The sequence below is a fragment of the Lepisosteus platostomus genome, chromosome 18 (assembly GCF_059453375.1).
Source record: "Lepisosteus platostomus isolate fLepPlt1 chromosome 18, fLepPlt1.hap1, whole genome shotgun sequence".
NCBI lineage: Eukaryota > Metazoa > Chordata > Actinopteri > Semionotiformes > Lepisosteidae > Lepisosteus > Lepisosteus platostomus.
In genome coordinates this window covers 12,905,329-12,929,566 of record NC_142628.1, presented here as the reverse complement: position 1 = coordinate 12,929,566, position 24,238 = coordinate 12,905,329, and the positions used below count along the sequence as shown (strand labels likewise).

The 24,238-nt window shown below is 40.1% G+C and overlaps 1 protein-coding gene across 21 annotated transcripts in view; it reads left to right on the top strand.

Annotated features, from left to right (window-relative positions):
• dgkza (diacylglycerol kinase, zeta a) overlaps window positions 1-24,238 on the top strand; it is a 179,331-nt gene that overhangs the window by 78,317 nt on the left and 76,776 nt on the right. For 10 of the 21 annotated variants that reach the window (XM_088611509.1, XM_088611504.1, XM_088611500.1 and 7 more), the window contains exons 1-4: window positions 4,700-4,925; window positions 18,713-19,839; window positions 21,787-21,895; window positions 24,030-24,125. In XM_088611509.1, the coding sequence (XP_088467635.1) occupies window positions 18,767-19,839; window positions 21,787-21,895; window positions 24,030-24,125 (1,278 nt within the window). In that variant the 5' untranslated portion in view covers window positions 4,700-4,925; window positions 18,713-18,766. Of the gene's footprint in view, window positions 1-4,698; window positions 4,926-18,712; window positions 19,840-21,786; window positions 21,896-24,029; window positions 24,126-24,238 lie in introns of those variants that run through there. The other 11 variants (XM_088611514.1, XM_088611513.1, XM_088611512.1 and 8 more) reach the window with 4 other exon arrangements.

Below are 24,238 nucleotides of genomic sequence, written 5' to 3'. Positions count from 1 at the left end.
ATAATTAGCTTGTGGATGGATGTGCTTACTGTTATTTGGCTGCAGATAAAATTTTAAATGGAATTGCTGTTTTTGCATTTGTTCAGAGCAGTTCCAAGGTCTCCAGCCTTGTTTTTTCAGTGACCTTTCAAATACATAGCAATGTACAGAAAGATACTGCAGAGTGAGAGTTGTTAAAACCTTTCTTAACCCTCTAAACTACATTTGCAGATTGAAAGATTACTTTTGATTTCATACCATATGGCATCTTTGGGAACCCTGGCTGGAATTTGTCTGTGGATGAAAAGAATGTAAACATTTTGTAACAAATAAAAGATCAACTTTCAGTTTCCAGCCTTGCCTTGGATATAGGCTTATTTGTCTTTTTTTTCTGTATTCCTGCTGACCTAAAGAAGATGGAAAACTTTCTGTCACAGATGTTGATACTAGATTATAATAGACCTTTGGGCTGTTTTCAAATCACTTGGGCATTTGGATAGGTAAGCAGCTGTAAGTTTTTAGAGTAAATAGACCTGTATGTTTTGCGGTGCAATTAAAGAAACTAGCTGAGTATTTACCTGGTCAAGTGCTGAATTGAGAGGGACCTTTAGGTAGGTCAGATTAAATAAACCAACCATTGAATTTACTAAGACAGCACGGTTAACACTCCTACTCTTTTAAACAGTACCGTAAGATTAACAATCAAGAACCTAAGACCTCAGTTTAATATCATCCAAAGGAGAGTGTCCTCAGTCACCATCCTGGGGTATTTGTTTTTTTGGAAATAGTAGTGAAAAGTATGAGCGCCACCTACTGGTCTCCTGACACCATTTAATATTGGCAATCTGGGTTTTCCTTTTGACATCTCAAATCCCTGTACTGACGAAGTCCAGCCTTGCTTACTGTACTGTCCGGGATCTGGCGATCAGATATTACAAGCAGTTAATAAACTGTGCTCATTTCGTTTTGATGATGAACAGCAACCTCTCTGAGCTCTGGAAGTAATGCAAAACTAAAACACAGCCACCAAGAAGAAACGTCATTTTTCATTCTAAATTCACAAAAGATTCTGATATTTATAATAATAATAATAATAATTGCTTACACTTATATAGCGCTTTTCTGGACACTCCACTCAAAGCGCTTTACAGGTAATGGGGACTCCCCTCCACCACCACCAATGTGCAGCATCCACCTGCATGATGCGACGGCAGCCATAGTGCGCCAGAACACTCACCACACATCAGCTATCAGTGGGGAGGAGAGCAGAGTAATGTAGCCAATTCATAGAAGAGGATTATTAGGAGGCCATGATTGGTAAGGGCCAATTGGAAATTTGGCCAGGACACCGGGGTTACACCCCTACTCTTTTCGAGAAGCGCCCTGGGATTTTTAATGACCACAGAGAGTCAGGACCTCAGTTTTACGTCTCATCCGAAGGACGGCGCCTGTTTACAGTATAGTGTCCCCATCACTATACTGGGGCATTAGGACCCACATGGACCACAGGGTGAGCACCCCCTGCTGGCCCCACTAACACCTCTTCCAGCAGCAACCTTAGTTTTTCCCAGGAGGTCTCCCATCCAGGTACTGACCAGGCTCACACCTGCTTAGCTTCAGTGGGTTGCCAGTTGTGAGTTGCAGGGTGATATGGCTGCTGGCTTGACAGAGAGTATCCTGTACAGGAACAGATGCACAGAGGAGACTATAACAAGCATGCAGGCAGGCACCCGCACAGCCAAAGCTGTGCGGGTGCCTGCACATCATTTAAGTACGCTATTACTGACTGTAGGAATGACTACTGAAGCCACCAAATGTTATTTACAATCTTGGCAAGAAGAAATAAATGGTCTAAACCCAGAGCCTGTTTCACTTTTGAATGTTTAAAAAAGAGAACGCAGCCAGTCCCTTTCGTAAGATGTGCTTTCCTTTGCAAATGAATTTAAACCACTTGCACAGCTCACACCTGATTCTGCTTTTCAGCCGGCGACCAGGTGAGAAGAAAGCTCTCCGTTTTCACCGATGCTCTCTCCCACAACTGCCACATCAAATGTTCTTGCTGCAAACTCATTTGCGTTTGTCACTGTAGTGTGTTAAAAGTGCCTTCCGACAGGTGCTGAGGGAGGCAGCCTGAACATTCTTCTGCTTCTGCCCAAGAGCTGGATGATAATTAGCACGTGAAGATGCACCTTTTTAAGGTGGTGCAATTTATCTTGTTCATTCACCTGCCTCAGATTTGGAGCTGCCAATTCTCCAACCTCCCTGCCTGCACAGGAAAAGAAACAGCCTTGTCCTATTCACACTGTGAGCCCCAAGCACCGCTGACACAGCTAGGGCCTCAGACGGAGGGCAATAATGGAGGGGTAATAATGCTGCTGGCGCATAGGGGCTTGGTGAACCCTGGGTAATACTTGGCAAATAACAGAGCCCAGACTCACACCTGTGTTTCCCACTTTCCCAAATTGTTGGGTCCAGTTGGACAAATGTGACCTACTGTAGTGTTGTCTTAAAAGTACTTGTTTGAGGTCTGTCTATGGATGTTGTCAGCCTAATTATCTGGCTTTTATGTTTGTGAAAATGATAACTCTGAGGCAGAACGTGAGTTTGTTAGCTGCTTGGTGTCAACATTTGTAAAACCTCTTTTTCTACACTAGGGAACTTTTGTGAAATATGTTGATTCTGTCTCTCGGGGAAAGGTTTGCTTGTAAAGGAGCCGAAGAGGCAGAAAAGGCTTTGCAGGGAAAAACAATTGTTGTGACAGATTTCCATGGGGGTGGGGATGTTAACAAGCACAGTTTTCAGCTTGGGAAATCACAGGTGAAAATGGATTCTTTCTCTGTGTGCTTTTGTGCAATCTAAAGAGTGATTGCCTTTCCTCTGGTGTGAAATTCAATTCTCCGAACCAGCTATGAGAGGATGATAATTGGTTTTAAAGACATTGAAACCAGGTATACTGTAGTACAGTGTGCTATGCATGGAAGGTCATCTCATGCTCGGGACAGATTTGGCTTTTTCGTATCTCCACCCACCAGAGACAAGGCCACAGTCAAGCCCTTTAATTCACACAGTGAGCAAAGAAAAAGAAACATTTCAGAATTCTGTGTACATATGCAATATGAATGTGTGAATGTGAATATTTGCATGTATGTACAGTATACTGTAAACTGTGTTTTATTCTCTGGGGTAGGAACATGTGAGGTGTACAGATTTGGAAAATGAATTGGAGAGTCATCATCCTGGGTTAAGATGCTAGTTGAACTCTATTTCCCAAGAGAACTTGTAGAGCAAGATGCCCTATAGAAAATTCTCGAGGGTTGAGGCACATGTGAAACCCATTGTGACGGCCTCAGAGTATTAGAGGATGAAGCTGTGTCTTTCATCTGTGCTGGGTGGGGAAGATCTGTTGGTAGGTAGGAGTCAGGCCTTTGAGCAAGAGTAAACCCTATGGAACTGAAACCGGCAACGAAGAGACTTCATTCTCTGGGAGAGATTTTGTTATGTCAGATGGTTTGTTTTGCTCTTTCCAACTTGCGTGAACTTTCTGCTCTAGAGGATGAGCCTGGCTGTGATTATCAACATCCTTGCCTGTGTCAGTAGGGTACATAATATATCATAGATAATAAGTAATTATTTAATTAGCCATGTCTGTTTCACAATGCCAGGAAGTAGAACTGCTTAAAGAGGCTGCTGTAAATTGGCACTTGTTGAGCATTGTGAAACAACTGGGACTAATTAATATTCATATATCCCAAATTCATAACAACTACAGCTTGCTCTTTATCAAAACAGTATTTATCAAAAACATAACGTGCATATATGTTTTTCAAAGAACATAAGAGAAGAGAGGTTTTAGAGATTGCTTTTTTAAATTCACTATCTACAGATTTTTAAAAATTAAAATAGAAAGGTTTGTATTTTGTAGACATTTAATGAGTGCTTCATTTTAGTCTCTAAATCACTCCATGGGAATGTTACAGAACTAAAAAAATCTTCTTCAGTGACTGGAACATGGGTTAGGTAACAGATTTATACAGTAAATGACATTTCAGTTTCATCTGTGCTTTGTTAAAGGTCAATATCTAAAAGGAATCATAAAACAAATTAATTGGCACTTTGTTTCAGATCTCAAAACAAGTGCAAGCTTGTTTTATATTGTTTTCCTTTAAAAATTGTGATGTTTATCTCTAGCTCTATCTAAGAGTATTGTAAGCTATTGATTTAGAACTTAAATAGTCATACAGTGCTGTGTTCTTACTATCTCTTGATGTGTGGCCATTAAGATCTACTTCTTAAAATGATGTTGAGATTTCTGTGACGTATTGATTTATCAATTTCCTTGTGACTGTTGTGAGAGATGCAGATCTATTCGGATTCTAGGTCACTGACTCGACCATAACTGGGTAAACTTTGAGTCTTGATGCATGTTTTTTTCCTTTTCACCAGTGCTTTTGACAGGGTAAAAGTTTGCTTTTGCAGAAGGAACTGAAAGGACTGGTTTACTTGCAGTTGGGGTGCATCTGTTTGTGTGTGTTTGTGTACATGCTAGTGTCAGGTCACTTACAGTATGTGCATGGTTGCTGTAGAAACCAAGGACAGAGTTAATCTGTTGGCTGGATTTGCTGTGCAGATTGAGCCAGCGAGTGACTGTGTGTGTGCATGTGTGCACGCGCACGCGCGCACACTCAACAGCATATAGAGGAAGTACACTCTGTTACCAGCTCAAGAGTTATTTTAATGCAAGCACTCACATCGTCTCTCTCTCCCACTCCCCCCTACTACGTTTTTCTCTCTGGCTTTTCCACTCCAGCAAGTCTGTTACAGTAGGCCAGCCGTCTCCTATCTCCTTCCAAAAGATTGATCTATACTTTTTAATTCTTTAAATCACTTGGAGTTTACAGGACAAAAGAAAGGTTGGATGATAAAAACTCTCTCTCTTCAGAGACCAGGTTGTATAAATATTTTTTACTATTGAGTCTTGTAAAATCGTTGTTTTAAATTGGTCTGGGAATGCATTACTGTCTTAGTTTTTGAAGCCGCAGAGGTCTCTAATATTTACACTGATACTGTACGTGGCTGTGGAAAAAACTAACACTGAATATAGTGACTACCACAAAGATTTAAAATTCTGCAGTGGGACTGATTTAATTTAAATTGTTTTTTTGTTTTTTTAGAAATGCTTTTGCATCAAGGTACAAAAATATAAAACCAGGTTTGTTTTTATAGTGCAAGCAATAGTGTACTTTTGTGTTTCTGGGATGGTTTTTAGCAGTTCCTCTGTTAATGAAGATGAGTGTCATTGTGCTTAAAGATCCATTTTAAAGCAAACAGTGAAACGCTTGACATGTAGTGCGTTTAGAGCTACTCCTTTGGGGAATTTGGAATTTTACAGTTTGACTCTGTGAAGTATGAAACTGTCATGTTCCACATAGGGTGATGCATTTTTGTTTCCACTTTAATTCTTAAATAGCCAGGTCCACTTTATCGAATAAGTTTTATTCAAAACAAAGGCCAGTTTTTCTAAGACATCAATCAATGATGTACAGATCTCAGGAATCAGTGTACAGTATATTATCTGAAGCGATGTCTATTTGTATCCTTTTGTGTAGCTGTATGTAGCTTTATTGGGACAACTGAGCTGAAGAACCTTGTTCAGGAGTACGACAGGAGTGTCGCTCCTGAGATTCAAACCCACAACCTTACAGTCTCACAACCACTGCTCCCAAAATCAATTTATTATCAAGCTGCTGAGTTCTAGTAATTTCTAACTAATTAATGTAAACTACTAGGTACTGTGTTCACGTTGTTGAAGATGAAAATACATACAATTTCAAAATCCCAAAGAAAGCAAATAGTTTGAAATGTTTTTGTGCAATTGTTGTGTGAAGTAATTGTACAAATTTGAAAAGAAAAACCTAAAAACACTGATTCTTTAGTGCTGCTTTAATTCCTTGCAGATGATAATGTTGTGTTTACAGTGTAGAGGATTAGAGATGGGGAGAAAATACTGCAGAGGCCTGTTGCGTGTTTTTTCTTTTCAAACTGGTCCCAATAAAGCTCTAGCAAGAGGGAGAGAAATGCATTCTTCTATTTTTTAGGGCAGGGCAGTGGTTTAGCCTATCAATTTAATAATTTCAAAAAAAGTTCTTTTTTCAGAGCCTGAAAAAATACTTACTGAAATGCTGGTCAGAGAACTGACCTGTGTTTTTTATCCTTGTGTGAGATGGTCACAGTGCATTCTCAAGTAATTAACAAACATCAATTGCTAGGTGTAAAATGTATTCCTTTGTGGTTTATTTTCTTAAGATATAATCATTGTGTCGTAATATGCTTCTTGGTAATTAAAGAAAACTACTTTTGGAAACAGTAGTTTGAGTAGGTTCTGGAAATACTAGTTCTGGAAACACTTTTTACAAAAGAAATAATGCTTCCATATGCATTTCATTGCATTTTTCAGTTTTTCTGTTGGAGTGTATACCTAAAGTCTCATTTTATGTATAATATAGCTGTAATAACTTTGTGGTGTCTCACATCTTTTTGGAAAGGAAACCAGGGCAATAGTGAGTTATTCCAGAATATTTTAAACTATGCTGAATTAATAATTTACACAGGATTACTTTACCATGAAATCCCCCAAATATTCAATACTGAGTTGGATAGATATTTATTTTTTACATTTATTGAATAAATGTTCCAAAATTAGCGTTAATGAGAATCATCTGCATATATACAGTAAGCTTTGAACCTAAAGTAAGTTTCCATCACAATGCTGGAGTACAATGCTAAAAGGTTTTCTTTTAAAAATAAAGATTAGGTGTGATCAGATAATGCTGTGGTTCATCTGGTAAGAAGCGATCTGTTGCTCAGTTATTACGATCGGTTTTCCAAGACCATTTTTAGTACAAAATGCACCCTTCACTGACAGACGTTATGATAATAAAATAACCACAAGTAGTTTGAATAATATAGAACATTATCCCTTGATTAATGGCTGTAAATGTGAGGATGAGGTGAATTAAAAAAACGAAAAAGTTTACACGTTTCCCAAGAGTTGTTGTCTGTGAAGGCTGACTGGGTTGCAGACTCTTGATTGTGCTCATTCTGCATTAAATCATGAACTGTGGGCCCTGAAATGTATTGGAAAGTTTTATTTGGTAGGAGGAATGCTCTTGGTTTTCCTAGATAATTCTAAGATCAAAGCTTTGTGCTCAGCTTTGTTCCTTTGTATTGTGACCGGCTTTAAGGTTAATCAGGTTTTTTAGTTCCCATTAGTACGGGGAGTGTCTTACTACCACCTCCTCAGAAAACCTTAAGAGAAGTGGAAAGCATTGTAAGATGTACACAGAATAAAGTATAATAGTGGTAAGGGAAACTTTTTGGTTTGTGGCGTTGAACAGATCTTGTCGGGGAAAAATCAAAGGACGAAATTTGGCAGACACATTTAAAAGAAAAAGGAATGCTTATCTACAGTATGTTCTCCAGATATTTTCCAAGTATTACAAGATATTTACAGACCTTTTGTGGTCTTGTATAGCCCATGATTGGTTCCATTTTGGCAAACGGAGAGGTTTGTCTAAGAGCTAGAGATCGTTGCAGTTTCCGTTTTTCTGTTCCAGTTCCACCCCACACCAAGTTTATAGAGCTTTGCTAATGATTAAACCCGAGATCTTCCTGCTGACAACTTTTTGTGCACCCCGACTGAATTTATTTCCAAAAAAGAAATTGTTTGCGCACTGCAGAAGGAGGAGAGTTACTCTTTCAAAATGCATCCGTCTCCGTTGCTGTTCACTCATTCTGCCTTGGAAGACGGAGGTTTGTGTTCTTCAGCAGAATTTCCCTGTGTTCATAACCCAGATCTTCATACAGTAGTTGTCAAGCTAGGTTTTAGTTGAATGCCCTTTCTGCGGACATGCAAAGCCCACAGCATCCAAATACAGTGCACTGCTCTTCTCTGACAAATGAACCCTTTTTTCTACCTATCATTAGAAAGTTGTGAATTTTAATAATTAATGCAATTGTATAATGCCTTTCTTCCGAAAGGATCCCAGTGTGGACACAGGAGGGAACCCACTTCATCCACTGCTCAAGTGCATCAACCCCCTGGTTGCTGCACCAGCATTGTGCCGGCAGCCCCATCAAGCAGCAGATCAAGTAGAGAAGTGAGAAATAGCTTACCTGTAGAAGTAAGAGGGAGCTTGAGGCAGATCCAAAGTTGAATTTAGCTAGAACATCAGGATTAACACCTTGCTCTTACAGTATAGACCGTGTCATGAGGTTTTTAATGACCAAGTATTCAGGACCACAGTTTAACTTCTCATCTGAAGGATGGCTGTTCCTCCAGCACACCATGCTGAGGCTTTGGTGTGGGAACATTCTCTGCAGAGTGCAACCTGGTTCTGTGTCACCATGACCAGTAGCTTCAAGAGGGTTTCAGGAGCAGTTGTGTCTTGGGTTTGCTTCTAAGGATTTAAAGTGATTATAAAGGGTAGATAAGGTGGTAGAGTGCACTGGAAACACCATTACATTGTGGGGAAGTAAATGGAATTAAGCTTGAAAAAAAAAATGAAGGTTTGAAAGTTTTACCAGAGGAGGTTCTAGGGTTCTTGTACAGGGAAATGGCCTCAAAGAATTGAATTGGTGCCTGTGTTTCTGGAATGTTACTGTGTAATGGCACACACATGCTGTAGTATCTATCTACATAGACTGAATAAACCCTCAGATTTGAATACCTAGTACCTAGCCTAGTACAGAATGGTTATTTTTAACCTTGACAAAGATCAGAGACATTTTCAAGTTGTACTTAAGTTTGGGAAAGGTCCGATGCTTAAAGTGAAGCATCATGTACAAGTATGTACTGAATGGACCTCACACAATGGTCACTTAACCAGAAGTCTCCTGGGTAAAATTAATTTTTCCCAGAAAACTGTTGATTTGAGATTTTTAATCTGGATTGGATGTCTTTATTATAGGTATTGTAGTGCTCTTTTCCATTAAAAACAATACATGATGCATAATATAAAAAGTACATTAATATTTAAACAAAGGTGGTGGATAAGCATTTGAGGTGACAAAAATGCAATTTAGCCTTCTTTACAAAACTCATGTTCAATTCTCTGTTGGATACTGTTTTTAATAAGCCATTTCAAATAGGTGGTTTGGGCTTTTAAAATACAAGTTTGATAACCTAACTTTTCAAACTCCTTAATGGTGTTGACAAATCAGAGGCACACGTGTAAACTGTGGATTTAAAACTGGCTTGTTTAAGGGTTGAACAAAATGCCCAGTCAAGTTGTTGCCCAGCTTCTTTCAAGAAATAGCAGGATGCAATTCTTGGATCAATTAGCTACTAACTACCAGATGGACTCAATGGGATAAATGACCCCCTCTCATTTGTAACATGTATGTTCTAATTTGGTTACCAAAATCATTTTTTGAATAATTCATTATTTAAATCTTATTGGCTTGAGACTTTGGCATGAAAGCTTTCCTCTCAAGTGATGCTTGGCCATTTAAAATGTTTTCTAAGCAGTTTGCAAACCAGAACATAAATTTGCATGAATTTACAAAACTCAAATTATGCTGTTTCTCTAAAACCCATTCAGCTGTAGCAAAAGACATATTGCCTTGCTTTTGTTAATTAATAGCCCATGTTTTTTTTTAATTATGATGCTTTTCTCATGCCCTGTTGCCCTGACATGTTGAGACACTCTTGAGAGAGGTAATGCCTTCTCTGTAATCTTGAAGATATTGTGTTGCCTAGTAGTCTTTTACTGGTTTGAATTTTAGTTAGTCCAGCTGGCTAAAGGTAAACCTTATTTCAAACACCCTTCATCTGCTGATCAGCCATGGAGTTGTATTAGAGAGAAATTGTCAGGTTTGTGGTTACGATAGTTTGCTATCAGACAAACCTTTTTAGTCTTCATTTCTCAAAATAGATATGGTTTTCTCATTTGAAAATTCATGCTCATGATCCTTTTGGTTTGGTCTGCTCAAGATGTAGCCCTGCAGGCTGCATCTGAAGCAAGCCAGTGTCTGTGTGGAAGCTGGTGGAATATTTAAACAGAGTTGCAGTGAGACTATAAATATTTTGGTATGTCTGTGCTGTACCAGCCTACCTGACAGTTCCTTTTCGTATTCTGCCAGCTTCACGAGAAAGTCTCTATAAAGTAGTGGATGAGTCACCATGCTGGAGAGCCAAGCTTGGGTTTCATCTTCTCAATGTTGCCTGAGGTCACCTGATAAGACTGTAGCATTTACGCCAAGGAACTGTGTATTTGTGCTCTGGTGTCCTCCCTATAAGCTTTGCACAGTGCAGAAGATAAGGGGAATGGAAACAAGCCAGGTTCAGGATGTTCGATTCAGAACAGCTACAGTACGTGTGATGACTTCTCAGACATTAATTTTTCGGAATATTTTAATGCAACTCGCTAACGAATGCCACACATTGTAAAAGCATTGCTCCCTTCCCTGTTTTGGTGGGTAAAATTAAGAGTACATTTCATTCTATATCGGATTTCAATGATATATATTCCATTATGGATCTGTGCAACATGATAAGCTTTCAGATTTATTTTAGTTTTGTGTTAGAAAGGTAACCTGTACGTCTGAGAGAGAAACCTGCGTGTTGCTGTGATGGTAAGGGTTAAAAAAAACTGGGATGTGAACCGTGTTGTTCTGCACACCAAAGTAATGTCTTGAGAATGGAATTCCTTGTTTGTGAAGGAGGCCATAGCTGATGATATGTTCAAGCTATCTAACATTGTACCTGTTAAAGAACAGTGCGGTACAGGCGGTCAAGATTCCTTGCTCTGCGTTTACACAGCTTGTAAATCTGCTCGATTTGTTGTTCTTGAGAAACTTTGTGGTCTCTGGAAATCATAGTGCTTCCTCATGGGGATTTGTTTTTCTTTTTTGTGACCTTAGATGAAGATACAGGACATAAAATATCCAATAAATAAAGCCTCGTCCCAACAGTCTCTGTCTGCAGTTATATAAATCGTTATAAAGAGTTGAGACCTTTTAATTTGTTTTTTTTTACTATCCTGCCATAAACATGATCATTTTAAAGCTGTATCATAGATTCCCCTAGGCTGCTGTTTTGTTCTGTGGATTGTTTCTGATGAGGATACTGTATGTCTCGAATTCTATAAAAGAGAAAGCAGCAGCAACTGTAATTTCGTGCTACCTTTCCATCAAGAGTGTTGAATATATTGTACTTTTTTAAAATGAGGGCTTTCAACTCTTCCTTGGTTTTCCCCTCTCCCCCCACCAACTGGTATTCCACTGGCAGAGGCTGGTTCAATGGCTTTTTTCAATGAAACTGTATTTAGAAAAGAAATTAACCTCATTATCTCCTGTGGTAGGAAACTCATTAATTTAATTTAGGCCATCATATTTGTCGACAGGCTTGTTTATAACATCTAAGGTTTTATGTTTCAGAAGCAGTTCTCCGGGCTTAGAGTTACTGATTTTCAATGAATTTCTTCTGAATTATTTGAGTTTTTCTTTGTTTTCAATCCGTTTTAGGACAAACCTGGTCCTGGAATGCATTTATTTTAAAGCTGTCTGGTGTAATTTTATTAGTGTAGCTTTTTTTTTAATTTGGCAATGTAGCAGCTTAATGATTCCCATTGCACAAAATATAAAAGAAAATACTTAATAGCCAGTCTCTTGCTTCCTAGTGATCCTGGTACAATATAGTCCTGTTGACAGCTTTGGATGTTTATTGCAGATGTTGTTAATTTTAACTGTTATTCAGGAAATGTCCCTCTGTCACTCATTTTTATTAATTAGTGATACAGTACATCTCTGTCATCAATTAGTATAATTGCTGGTATATATTAGAGCAAAATTTATAGGAATATTGGATGAGCTTAACATATTGAAATACTGCTACTAAGGAAATGCTTCTTTGAGTCATCATGAGAATTAATTGCAGAAGCTGGGAAGGCTGTGCAGTCTGTTGCCTTAGCAGTGTGTTTCATACCATATGCATCTTTGTGATGACACATCTTCCCCCATGGCTTTTAATTACCGAAGCTGGCTTTTTAAAAAATAGCAACTTTATTGAAGCATCTTTGTCTGTTTAATGTAATTATAATAATGTTCTGACTGAAGAGCTCATGTCAGTGATAAGTAATTCCCAGTTGAATAAGCAATCTTCTGAAACATTAAAGCTGTTTTTTTTTTTGCTTTTTTAGTTCCGGTGTATGTACTGTATATATCTAGAAAAAGCTTATGGATAATATAGCAAAATAATTCATTTGGATCTGAATTAGCTTTTGCTGTATCACTACACTCCTAATTCCACTGTTCTTGCATATGCAAGATTCTGTATATTTTAATTAATATTCATACCAATTATTTGTTCCCGAAACAATGTCCCACAATTGTGGAAGATCTGCTGTTAAAAAATGAGATTAATATTTTGTTTTCGGTTTCTACTAAACTCTGGGACCACATTTCACAGAGCATAGGGCAGTCTTACTCTTCTGAAAGGCTTCTAAGGGATGCACTTGCTGGTGAATTATTCAACACAACTGCCGTAGCACTCCGATATGAGGTGCGGTATAATGATTTAAAGGGGGCAATTCTGGTGCTCATTTGTAATTGAGAATTTCACAGTGCTGGTAGTATTTTCAAGTGAAGTTCTGTTTTTGAATGTCCCTTATTATACTGGAAGGAACCCCCAGCCCACCCCAGCGAAATGTTATTTGTTGCATACCACAAATTACCTTTGTTCATGCGCTGGAAGTCCAGATTATCATCTTTCACAATTCTAGAATCCTTGAAAGCCGTTCTAGATCTCCTAGAAAGCCGTTCTAGAATGGCACACCAGGTCGGGATCTGACAAGAGACTGGGCTGAATCTTGCCATGTCTCTCTGGATGTTTTCTCAGGTCCTCCCAGTGACGTGATGTGCTCCACACAGGCAGCCTCAGCATTTCAGAGGCCAGGGGAAAGGGTGTTCTGATCAGAGTTCAAAGGCTCCAGCAGGCCTGCAGCAATGGGGTGCTGTCCCTGTGTGTACCTCTCGAGTCAACAGACCAGTAGGCAACAGGATAGAAAAGCAGCTGAACAGAACCGGCAGCGTTTTTTTTGTGTATGTTGTTAACTTAAGCTGCTGTGCAATAGGTAATAAGAGCTCAAGTGTTTATCTGAAATAATATGCTAGGCTGCGATTTCCTTACAGCAGCAATCGTCACCCCTCCCCCCTTCCCCAACGTACTGAAAGCTACTGTATTGCGTATTTTCTTAACAGTTTAAGCCAAAGAGGAAATCATTTTTATACTACGAATAATATTATTGCACCTACATTACTGTACATCACAGTGATATTTATTTCCAGGTACAATGTATGTCATAATGTACTGTATGTGTGTTTTATTTGTTGTTTGCAAGCTGTCAAAGGGCATTGGTGATCCCAGAATTGGAACAGCAAATGCTAAGTATACAGTATTATGCTATACACTGCCTTTCCCCTCCTGTATTGTACAGCAGTACCGGATGTTGACTATTCAAATGTGAAAGGCTATTTCAAGCCTTTTACTACTTGTCTTGAGTGCCTGTAGTAGTAGTAGAAGACAGATTTGACTGGTCACCACAGTGGAGGTCTTTAGGACTTCACCTCTAGCATAAGAAGGACTGTCCTCTCAAAGTTTTAATGAAGCTGCTAATGTAGCTGGATTGCTGTAACTGGATTCAGTCTTGTCGAGTTTGACAATACAGCACATTAGTTTACATTCAATATGCTACCAAATGCATAAGCCTTTTCTAATAACTTTTATCTTTGAACAACATGTTTAGATGATGTGAAATGGTTTATCTTTTCCATTTTCCAGGGGGAAATTTGACAAATTCTTGGATTTCTCTCAGGCCCCTTTAATAAATGATCATGTAGCAGCCCTGCCTCTGCTGTTAAATGTTTTTTTTGTTTTTGTGGAACATGTTCCCACTAATTCTGTTGAGATGACAGCTGCTGGAGGCTGCCCATCTTTGGATTTTTTTTCCCTCCTCTCCTATGAATCCTTATACTGCCTGAGTAGAATATAAACTGAGGAGACATTTTAGGAGTCCTGCCTTTTTTGTTTATTAAAGACGTACACAATTCCTCTGCCTGAGCACTTCCCCCAAACTCGTGGTCATGGGTAAATGTCAAGACAAACTGATCCACCGAGTGATTCATACTTTTGTTCAACTTGCTCATCGTGCTTCTGCATCGCTGATTAAGACTGCAACCATACTCTGATCGTATAAGCGTATGTTTCTTCAGCGTCTGTTACTTTTGGCTTGATCTTGGTGGCTATGAAAAAAGAAAGCAAACACCTATGCACTTGTTTTTGTTATTTTTGGTATACCAGTTACTTCTGAAACCAGAATAATTTGTGGTGGCCTCATATGTGTGCACCTCTGTGCATGCAAAGCATTTACTTTTGTGAAAAATTCACCCAGGGGAATGCTTTTGAACTCTGATTGCCAAATAAACATACTGTAGCATTCCTTATACTATGATGGAAATCGGAGCTTCATTCATTCCTGCAATTCATATTACTGGGTAGTGATGGGGTGATAGATAGATAAGACTATAAGCCGAGGCCAAGACAAGCAAAAACAGACATCAGAATAGACTAAAAATTAAAATAGGTACAGCAATACAAAATAAAATAAATAGTTAGGTGTCTGCAAAATATGCAAAATATGCTAATATTCACTGTAAAACAATAAAATATGTGCAAGAATATTTTGAGCTGGGGGGTGATTTTACCACTTGAGGAGGGGTTTTAGAGATGGGGTTGTGTGGAGAAAAAATAGGAATTTATCTTTTATGTGGTTATGTGTTCATTGCTTCCCCCCACGCAAACATGCACAAAGCTTTTGCTCAGGAAAATAAATTCCTGGGCAGTGAATAGAAAACTTAAATAATACACTTTCCAAAACAACAAAAACGAAAAGAAAGCGCTTCTTGCAATTGCATACATGTCGTAATGTAATTTATCCTCATTTGAAGTTCAATTATTCTTTTTATGTGTTTTGTTCTCGCCTGGTGCATTGGTCCCATTTTGTGTCTCTGAATATTAATCAATTTGTTCTTTTTGTGTGGTAAGGGAAGGCGGAAACTCTCATTTTAGTCTTTTCTTATTATTCACAGCTTTGGGATACATGACATTTTTTTTCGTCTGTGAGAGAGGCTGTTTGCTGTAGGTTTTTTTAAATAGAATAAATTATCAATCAGATCAAAGCCTCCAGAGAGTTTTATTTATTTATTTGATTTAGATTTAAAAAAGGAAGGATTTTGCGTGGGTGTTCAGTGATGTTAACTAACAGGCCTGAGAATATGTTAAAACCAGAGTGCAAAGGAGATCCGTGCAGTAGTAATGGTATATATTTTGAATGTAGAGTTAAAATGAATTTGTGAACTTTGTCCAAACCATTCACCCCTGAGAAATTAAGATAAAAATTTGAGTCCTCTCAAGGTAGATCTTTTGAAAGCAGATTGTTGTTCTAATGACTATAAATGTCTGCAAAAATCTGAAATTAAATTTTGATGTTTTGAGAGCCTAAAAAAATCTCTGAAGTTTGACTACATAAAAAAAGAATAACTGTCCATTTGAATGACTGATTGAAATAATCTTACTTTTTTAATGTTACTGCAGAGAAAGGTGCGTTCAGCTTCAAAGGCATTAATAATTGGGTCATTTGGGACTAGGTTTAGATGTCTACTTGGGCATTTAAGTGGGCTTATTAAGTGATTAGATTAGCTGCATTATTGAGCTACAGGTCTTCAGAGGTTCCTGTAAAAGATGTACTGCATCACTGCGCTTTCCAGCCATTTAAGAATAGTAGCATTTGAAACTAGCTGAGGTTAAGAACTAATGGTTTTATCAGTGCAGCAAAGTTATAGAGAATTACCTGTCCTAGAAACTGTAATGAGTTCCTCATCATTCTTCTGGGAAACCAGAAACTGGCTTCCAAATGAACACTAATTTATCACCACTTCTAAAATGTAAACTTTATGTAGTGGAAGAAACCTTGCATCTGTGCTTCATACATTTTTTTTAAAGTCTACTGACCGAGTATAGATTCTGTGCTCATGTAAGGATTTATTCTGCTTGTCACTTTAGTTTTTTATTTTCTGTATTTAATGTGGTTCACTTTAATGGATGGAGTTTGGTCTGTACTGCTGTGAACCGCCAGGGAGCTATTTACCTCATTCCCAGTTTCCATCTCTGGGTCTCTCTATACGTTTTTTTTTTTTACTGTCTTAAGAATTTCACACGACATTCTACAAAAGGTCTGCGGCATGAGTGAGTGACCTACTGTAAGTTACTCTTTCAGAGAAGATTTCCTTGAAAATGGTGGATGGCATATATCGTCTTTACAGCCGCAAAGATTTGGCCCATGTCCCGCACAGCCTAAGGCGTCTTGACCTTGTGCAGATGTGACAAGCCAGCCTCACAAGTTGGTTCTACACTTGCTTTTTCAGACCTCAGGTACATGTTCCAAAACCTTTGAAAAAACTCAGTCAGCAGAAACGGGCCGGCTTCAACCCAGCCACTCACTCACTGGTATGACATAACTGACCTTTCAAAAGATGAAGCAGTGAGAACACTAACTGTGGTTTCCTGCAAAGCAAGTGCTTTCTATAGACCAGTGGAGGTGTATGTTTTGATGCGTCTGCTTTATCTTACTATAGCTACTTAACCACACCAAAACAACTTTTGGCAAAATTAGGGTGTGGGATCCATGACATTTTAATGGCTTATCATAAATGCTAAGGTGTAGTAAATAATCTTGAATGTTGTAAATCAGAGGCAGTTATATCTTTTAAAGTTTGCAATTGTAGGGCATTTATTTGCTACAAATACTGGGTATGATTATTAATTCAAATCTTTCTCTCCAGTTTGTCTTTTGAATAGATCATTGTGTTTGAAATGCAGAATTCCTGCAGTAATATATTATTGATGCTCGTATTTTTAAAATTGTTCACATGATCTCTTTAAATGAATTTAAACATGTACAGTATGTCAAGATCACACAAGGTACTCCTAAGATCAAGGAGTGCTCTTTTAGTTTTTGACATTTTTATTAGGCAAAGTTGATGAGGCTTCTTCTGTTGATGGCCTGTAATAAGTTAATTGGAAAATGCAGCAGCAAGAACACTTTTATTAGCCTGCACCCCACCTTGCCAATTTACTTTTTTATGTTTGTGCCAAAAACATTAATCTTAATCCTGGTAATGGATGAGGACAACCCAGATCCTACTGTAGTTCACAAGCACAGATTGCAAAGAAGGACTATGGCTTGGGAAGAAAAGCTACTGTTGCAGCAAAAGCTGAACATAAACTGCAATCGGTGTGCCAAATTTAGCTCCCATTTTTTGTGGGTATTTAGGGTAGAATGCTGCTACATCTTACTTCTGCAATGGGATTATTCATTGGATTTGTATCAGTGGTTCCCACCCTTGAACCTGAAAGAGCTTAATCTCCTTGCTTGTTCAGACGTCTTTTTCAGACATGATCAGTCCTGAGTATCGTACATACCCTACTTCAAGGGTACTGTTTTCAGCAACTTGAGAACACAGAACTTCACTCCTGATCTCCTCTTTTGGCTGGCCGTTATCTAGTAAGAAGCTCTTTCTAGTTGACTGCTTCATGATAAAGAGAAACAGGTGGGAATGGTACAATCAGACATGCCAGCAATGAGTGTTCTGTCCTTTTGCTGACGTCCATTGACTTCATTTCTGGCTACACTCCTGAATGAGGGTGGTTCTGAAAGGCAGAGCTTGTTGTCTGGTTTGATATCAATTCCCAGTCCTCTTGGACCCTTTAAAGTGCTGGAAGCAAATTTAAAGAAAATTCCTCAAACAGAAAAGTGAAATTAATTAGCCTATGATGAACCCGGTTGGAGCAAAAATCATAGGAGAGCCAGGTTGGGTAACCACAGGACTCGACAGACGACTCTTGAGACAGTCCAGCTAAAAGTGTGACGCATGTAGTCTGAAAGGGCTCAGTGCTTTTTTCAGTTGTATTTTTCTGGCTTGCTCAACAGAGTAAAGTTTTTACTATTTTAACAGATATAGATTAACTTGGAGTCAGAAGAATGTGCTCTTACAACTTTTTCTCAGAAGTATTAAACAACTTATCTGAGGGTTAATAACATCACATATATTAAAGGATCAGTTTATCCTGGGATATCAGGGCACATACTGTACATGCAAGCAATAAAAACCTTCCAAGAAAATGTCAGCTGTCACTACAGCAGTGCAAATCATTTAAACAAGTGCACAAGGATGCACTTACATTACAGTACCATCATTTGCACTTATTTTAATAGGGTCTTTAAAAGCTTAAAGTACTTAAAAAGTAGGTCTGTGATATTTAAGCGCAAGATTTTTATCCTGGTGTCTATTCACAATGTCTGTAAAGCTGTGCAATGTTAAGTGATCAACCTAAGTTGATAACTCTTTTGGCAGTAACATACTCATTAGAATCCCATTTTCTACTTGCAACACAAGTCTGTTGCGTTGGTTCAGACAATCGGCTCAGACAATCAGCAGCCACAGACCATCCTAGTAGATTAAATTCTCTCACTGGTAGTATTTTATATGGCGGCTTCAAAGGCATGACCTCTTTGCTTCACATTTGAGGTCTAAAGAACAGTACTGCATTCCTTGTAACACTAGGAGCTGTTATTTACTTCTCTGATCTGTGCTGATCGACTGATTTCTGCGTTAACAGCTGTCACAGCAAGCACTTAAAAGGCCGGCCCTTAGCCACGTACCTCTGGGCGAAATGGATACGTTTTTCCGGCGGCACTTTAAGAGGAAAGAGGCCACAGCTGCTTGTGGGACCGCCCCCGAGTACTGCAGGCACAGACGTACCAGTGTGGCAGTGCCAACCAGCAAAGCCAGGAGACGCTCCAGCGCGGGGCTGCCCTCGGCCGTGCTGACTCAGAGGCGCCGCTCTAGTGTTCAGATGCAGGGACTTCCTGTGGGGCCAGCCGCTCGCTGCCCGGGAGGAAGCAGGCTGGTGAAGTCGCAGCAGGCACGGCGCCGGTCCAGCACCACCACCCCGTGCCTCAACCCGCGCTTCGCCGTGCGCAGGAGACGTGGGGGGAAGCTGCGCACCATAGACACCCACCTCCTGGGGCCCTCCATGCTGCTGGCCAGCCTGATCCAGATGACGGAGGAGGAGGAGGATGGGTCCCTGCAGCCCGGGGAACGCCAGCTCGCGATGCGTCGGGAGGGGAAGAAGAAAGCCCCGTCCTGCTCGGACTCGGAAGGCGACAGCCCCTGCACCAGCGGCAGTGAATCGGAGGAGGATGAGGAGGAGGGGGAAGATGATGAGGAAGACGGTGCTTGCTGCTCGGACCGAGAGGACTGGAGCGAAATCTCGGTTTCCGACCGGGAGTTCGAAGACACGGCACTCCCCAGCCCGCAGGACCTGGAAATGTGTCGTGGCCTGGAGGTGGAGAACATCAACGCCAAGCCCCTCATCAGGGCCCCTCGGTGCCTTCGGAGGAACTCCTCCCACCTGCTGCCGGCTGAGGCTGTGTTTTACGGCAAGAGCTCTTACGGACTCTACGGGAAATATAGGAGAACTAGCCAGCGGCGCCGGTCCAGTGGTTCCTTGAACGCTGGCGGCAGCCGCAGAATTTCCACCATCTCCAAGGCCGGGAGCCCCTGGCCGGGGCGGGGGGTACCCTTACCAAACAGACGCTCTTCGGTGGCGACCCGGAGAGCCTCGGTATCCCTGTACAGAAACTGTTCCCCCTGCTGGAGGCCTAACGGGCGGAGGAGCTCCCTCAGCCCACTGCAGGGGATGTATTACGACCCCCAGCTCGAAACTTGGAGTGGGTTTCTCTCGTATGTAGACCATTACTTTCATCAGGGTCGCTAAATCTAGTCGGCCGCAGCATGTGACGTCAATGTCAAGTGACAGTTTTTCATTTTAAATGAAAAGGTAGTCCTGTGTTGTTCTCGGGGAAACGCGTTGAGGCAGCAAGGTGTGTCGAGCTGAGCTTTCCCGTGTGATCTGGAAGACGTGTGATCTAGTTCGAGCAACGACTCGCCCCTAAACCTGAAACACTAACACTCTCTGCCGCTGTTGGTTAACTAATGATATATGAGTCTGACCCCCAAATGTGTGTTAAAAGTGCTTCAATTGGTAGGAGGGAAATAAATAAATCGACCAGTAATCAAATTCAGTTGAAAGTGAATGGTTGACTATGTTCTTGTGTTCTTAAATAGAAAATGCGGATTTTAGGTGCTCTCGTGCAAAGCTGCACTCTTATGACAGGCGTAATGCAAATCCAAGCAAGCACTTAGTGTTATTTCCTTTATAGCGGGATCCATCACTGTGCGGTGTAGTTTTATATGTCATCACTTTACGGGCATTGCAGATATTTTGTGGGAACTGTAGGCAAAAAGGTTTCAACTTGTGCTGTCACAGTGCAGTACAGTGTGGGCTGAGAGAAAGGTATCGCTGCAAAGTGGTTGGATTCTTGTAACGGTTTTAAACTTGGGTGTTCTGCGTGAATAATCCATGTTACCAGTCGCCTTGTGATCAACAGAATATCTCTGTAGGGAAGTGGAAATAGTGACACCCCATGTTGAGTCCTGAGGTTTCAAGAGCGTTTAGTTTTGGAGTGCTACGGTTGACTCTCACCTTATCTTTACATCAGAGTAATTTCTGTATTTGTTCTCTTCGCCATGTGCTCTTCCAACCTCTCAATTATGAATAAAGACTTAGGCACCAGAATCAGAATTTCTTAATAATTTAGATTTATTGCTTGGCCATTCCACAGAGAAGAGAGGGAGGAGGGTCTGATAGACTTTGATATGCAATCTGCAATAATCAGTTTTCAAATTCTTCCTTACTTGGAGGCTGTAGTTCCTGTGAATACAATGCTGTGTGTTAATGGGGTGTCATTAGCAGACATTCTACAAACACTGTTGTCTGCATCTGCCTTTCCTGTTTACAAAGTGAGTCACCCATCCCATTGATTATTGAACCAGCAGCTCACAGAACTGTCGATTTAAAAGGTCACAAAGGGTGAAAATAGAGATAGCTTAGTTGCTTGTAACTAATGATAAAGATACCGTATATGAGAGGAGTAGAGGCTGGGGTGGAAAGGGGAGGAGGGGGAGGGCAATTCCAGAGATTTTGTTAAAAAAAAATCTGGAATGTCAGACTACAGTGTTACTTATTATACGAAATTCAAGCAAAAAAAAGTAAGGTACTATACGTTGCTGTCAGTTAAATTCTGCATTTCTACTGAAAGTATTTATGCACTTTCTTCCTTTGTTCTCTCCAACCCAAAATAAGTAAAGTTAAATAATAAAATGGTTATTACTACCCCATTATTAATATTAATATTAATATATAGTAATGGGGCGGAGCGGTGGCTCTGTGGCTAAGGATCTGCGCCTGTGGCTGGAAGGTTCCCGGTTCAAATCCCGCGGCCGGCAGAGGAATCCTATTCCACTGGGCCCCTGAGCAAGGCCCTTAACCCTAACTGCTCCAGGGGCGCCATACAATGGCAGACCCTGCACTCTGACCCCAAGCTTCTCTCCCTGTCTGTGTGTCTGTGTCTCCATGGAGAAAAGCTGGGGTCTGCGAAAAGACAAATTCCTAATGCAAGAAATTGTACAGGGCTAATAAAGAAACATTATTATTATTATTATTAAACTTTCATAAAAATGCAATGTGGTGGCTTTGCTGAGCTTTGAGCAGCTTCAAGTTATTGCTTTGCAAGCCCCTGGGTAAAGCTCTTACCAAGGGAGACACTTCTGTGACTTGTGTCGTTTCAGGAAAGCGATCGCGAAATCGGGACTCCAGCATCTCGTGGCTCAGCCGGGGGCCTCGGCCGCAGTGAAGAGCGACCCGGACAGGGAGATCCGCAGCACGGTGGACTGGAATGTGAGTTCTCAAACGCCGCCGGCGCCGGAGTCGCACCCTCATCAGGAGACGTTCTTCAACCTCATAGACCAGGGTCGGCCGTCCCTGCTACTTTTACTGAGCCAATAAATGGATTTCCGAGGACATGAGATGATGTGTTTTCAACTGTCGAGCCTATTCATTTACTCAACTAAAGTCACACATCATTTGGAGTGTGGCCAGACTCCTTCCTGGGCAACAATTGATCATTCCTAATGCTGGTGGACAAGCTGATAGCTAATTTGACCAATGTCTTAAATTTGGTCCATTTGGACCTTAGTTATTGATCAATAAATCGATCTTCGGTCCTTCCTCAGTATCAAGGCTGGCTTTGTGTGTTGCCTAGTTTTAAAAAACAAACCGTACCCTTGAAATGTCAAGAGGATTTGATATACGGTATGCAGAAGGCTATTGGATACCCATACTTCTATGAACGTTTTGCATGTTTTAGTCTGACAAACACCTGAAGTGGAAGAACACTTTGGCAGTGTTTCCTTGAGTCAGACGAAACTGTGTGGATGAGTACAGGGAACAGTTGCTTTCAAGACGTGATTTGTGAATAAGAGCTGTTGGTGCTCAGAGGGGTTTGGTCTGTGTTCCCCGCACATGTGTTTCAATTTAGAAATGTTTTGAAGGCTGTGCTGAGTCATATGCAAAGTGGCGCAGAAAAGACTGCTATAAGTGAAATTAGTGCCATTATTGCTATAGCAGAATCAATAGTAATATTTAATGTTAATAATATGTCTATTCCCACTGGTATCTATGGGTATGTTTAACAAGATTGTTGTGAATAGTGCTTTTCCAAAACATATAGCACACTTAGTCTGTGAAGAATTTGAATATTCATGTCTTAAACCTACAGTATGACTAACTTACAGTAAATGCTGGTCGTTCCACAACTCTCCTTGGTGCCATGCTAATCAGGCTAATCTCTGTAGGCAAATTGGTGCATCAACAGCCCTTCGAAAAGACTGCTCTGAAGAAAAGCTTCTCATTGTCTGTTCCGAATGAACCTGCTTCTCAAGTTGTAATAGTGTTTTTTTGACTGCAATATTTTTTTAACAGCATTTCAGTTAATATCAACTTGAACACTTATCTGTCATTTTCATCTGATCACAGCAGGAAGTAACAATTTTATTTTTGCTGTTGCCGCGATATGAAGAGTCTTCCTATTTCCCTGTGCATTCATCACAACATACGGACTTCTGTGTACAGAAGGCCCAAAAATATTGAATGCATTTTCTCTCAAGAGCAGTGATTCACTTCTGTCACCCATCTGTTCTGATGATAATTTGCAACGGTAATGAAAAAGGGCCTTTTCTAGCATGCATTTCATGATTCAGTTCTTTGAAAACTGTTTATTCAGCAGCTATTTGCTTTTAATCCTCTGATAATTACACCCTTTTGAAGTTAAATAAGATAGCTTTGATAAGAAGCATGATAGGAAAGGTGTGACAGTTCTGGGACTTGGCTGCAGATCTACAACACCTCCTCTATCTGGGCAACCAGATTAATCTCTTCTCCCACTTGTGCAGATGGAAAACTATTATTTTTTTGTCCTCAGAAATTGATTTATTTGAGGGTGATCGATAAAAACTGCTGGACTGTCAGTCTCCAGGAACAAGAGCTGTCTGACCCTGGTCTACAAGGGTTAAGAATAACTCTTAGTGAGGACTCTACTTCTTTGTCTTTCTTAAGAAAGATTAATATGAACTGTAAAGGAGCCTGGAAAATATTTTAATGAAAAGAAATTTCCTTTCATGGCAGGAAGCTTTTCTGTGCCACTCCTTTTTGTCCTTGAATTCACGGATGTAACTGAAATTAGTACCATTATTGCTGTAGCAGAATAATTAGTCATTGTTCTGCTATATTAATGTTTTTAGACCTACTGGTATCTATGGGGATGAGTAACAAGACTGTATTGTGGATGGTGCTTTTCCAAAACTTACAGCACACACAGTCTCTAATATTTAAATTATTCAATGTCTTAAACCTATAACTAGCTTAAAAGCTTCTCTGCAGGAGTAGTTGGAGGCGGTCTCCAATGAAAAATGAGATTAGGCTTTTGAGGTTTTTCTTGTTTTTGTGCTTTCCTTCATCTGTCTTTTTTATGCAGGAGAATGCCCTGTATGGGGAGCACATCTGGTTTGAGACTAATGTCTCAGGAGACTTCTGTTATGTTGGAGAGCAGCACTGCATTGCTAAAGCACTGGTGAGTGATCTACATCCTTCCCCTATTCTATTCATAAGAGGCTGTTTAGAATTATCCAGTGTATCTTCTTCTAGCTGTTATGGAATAATACCAAGGAACTGTGAGAGAGGCAC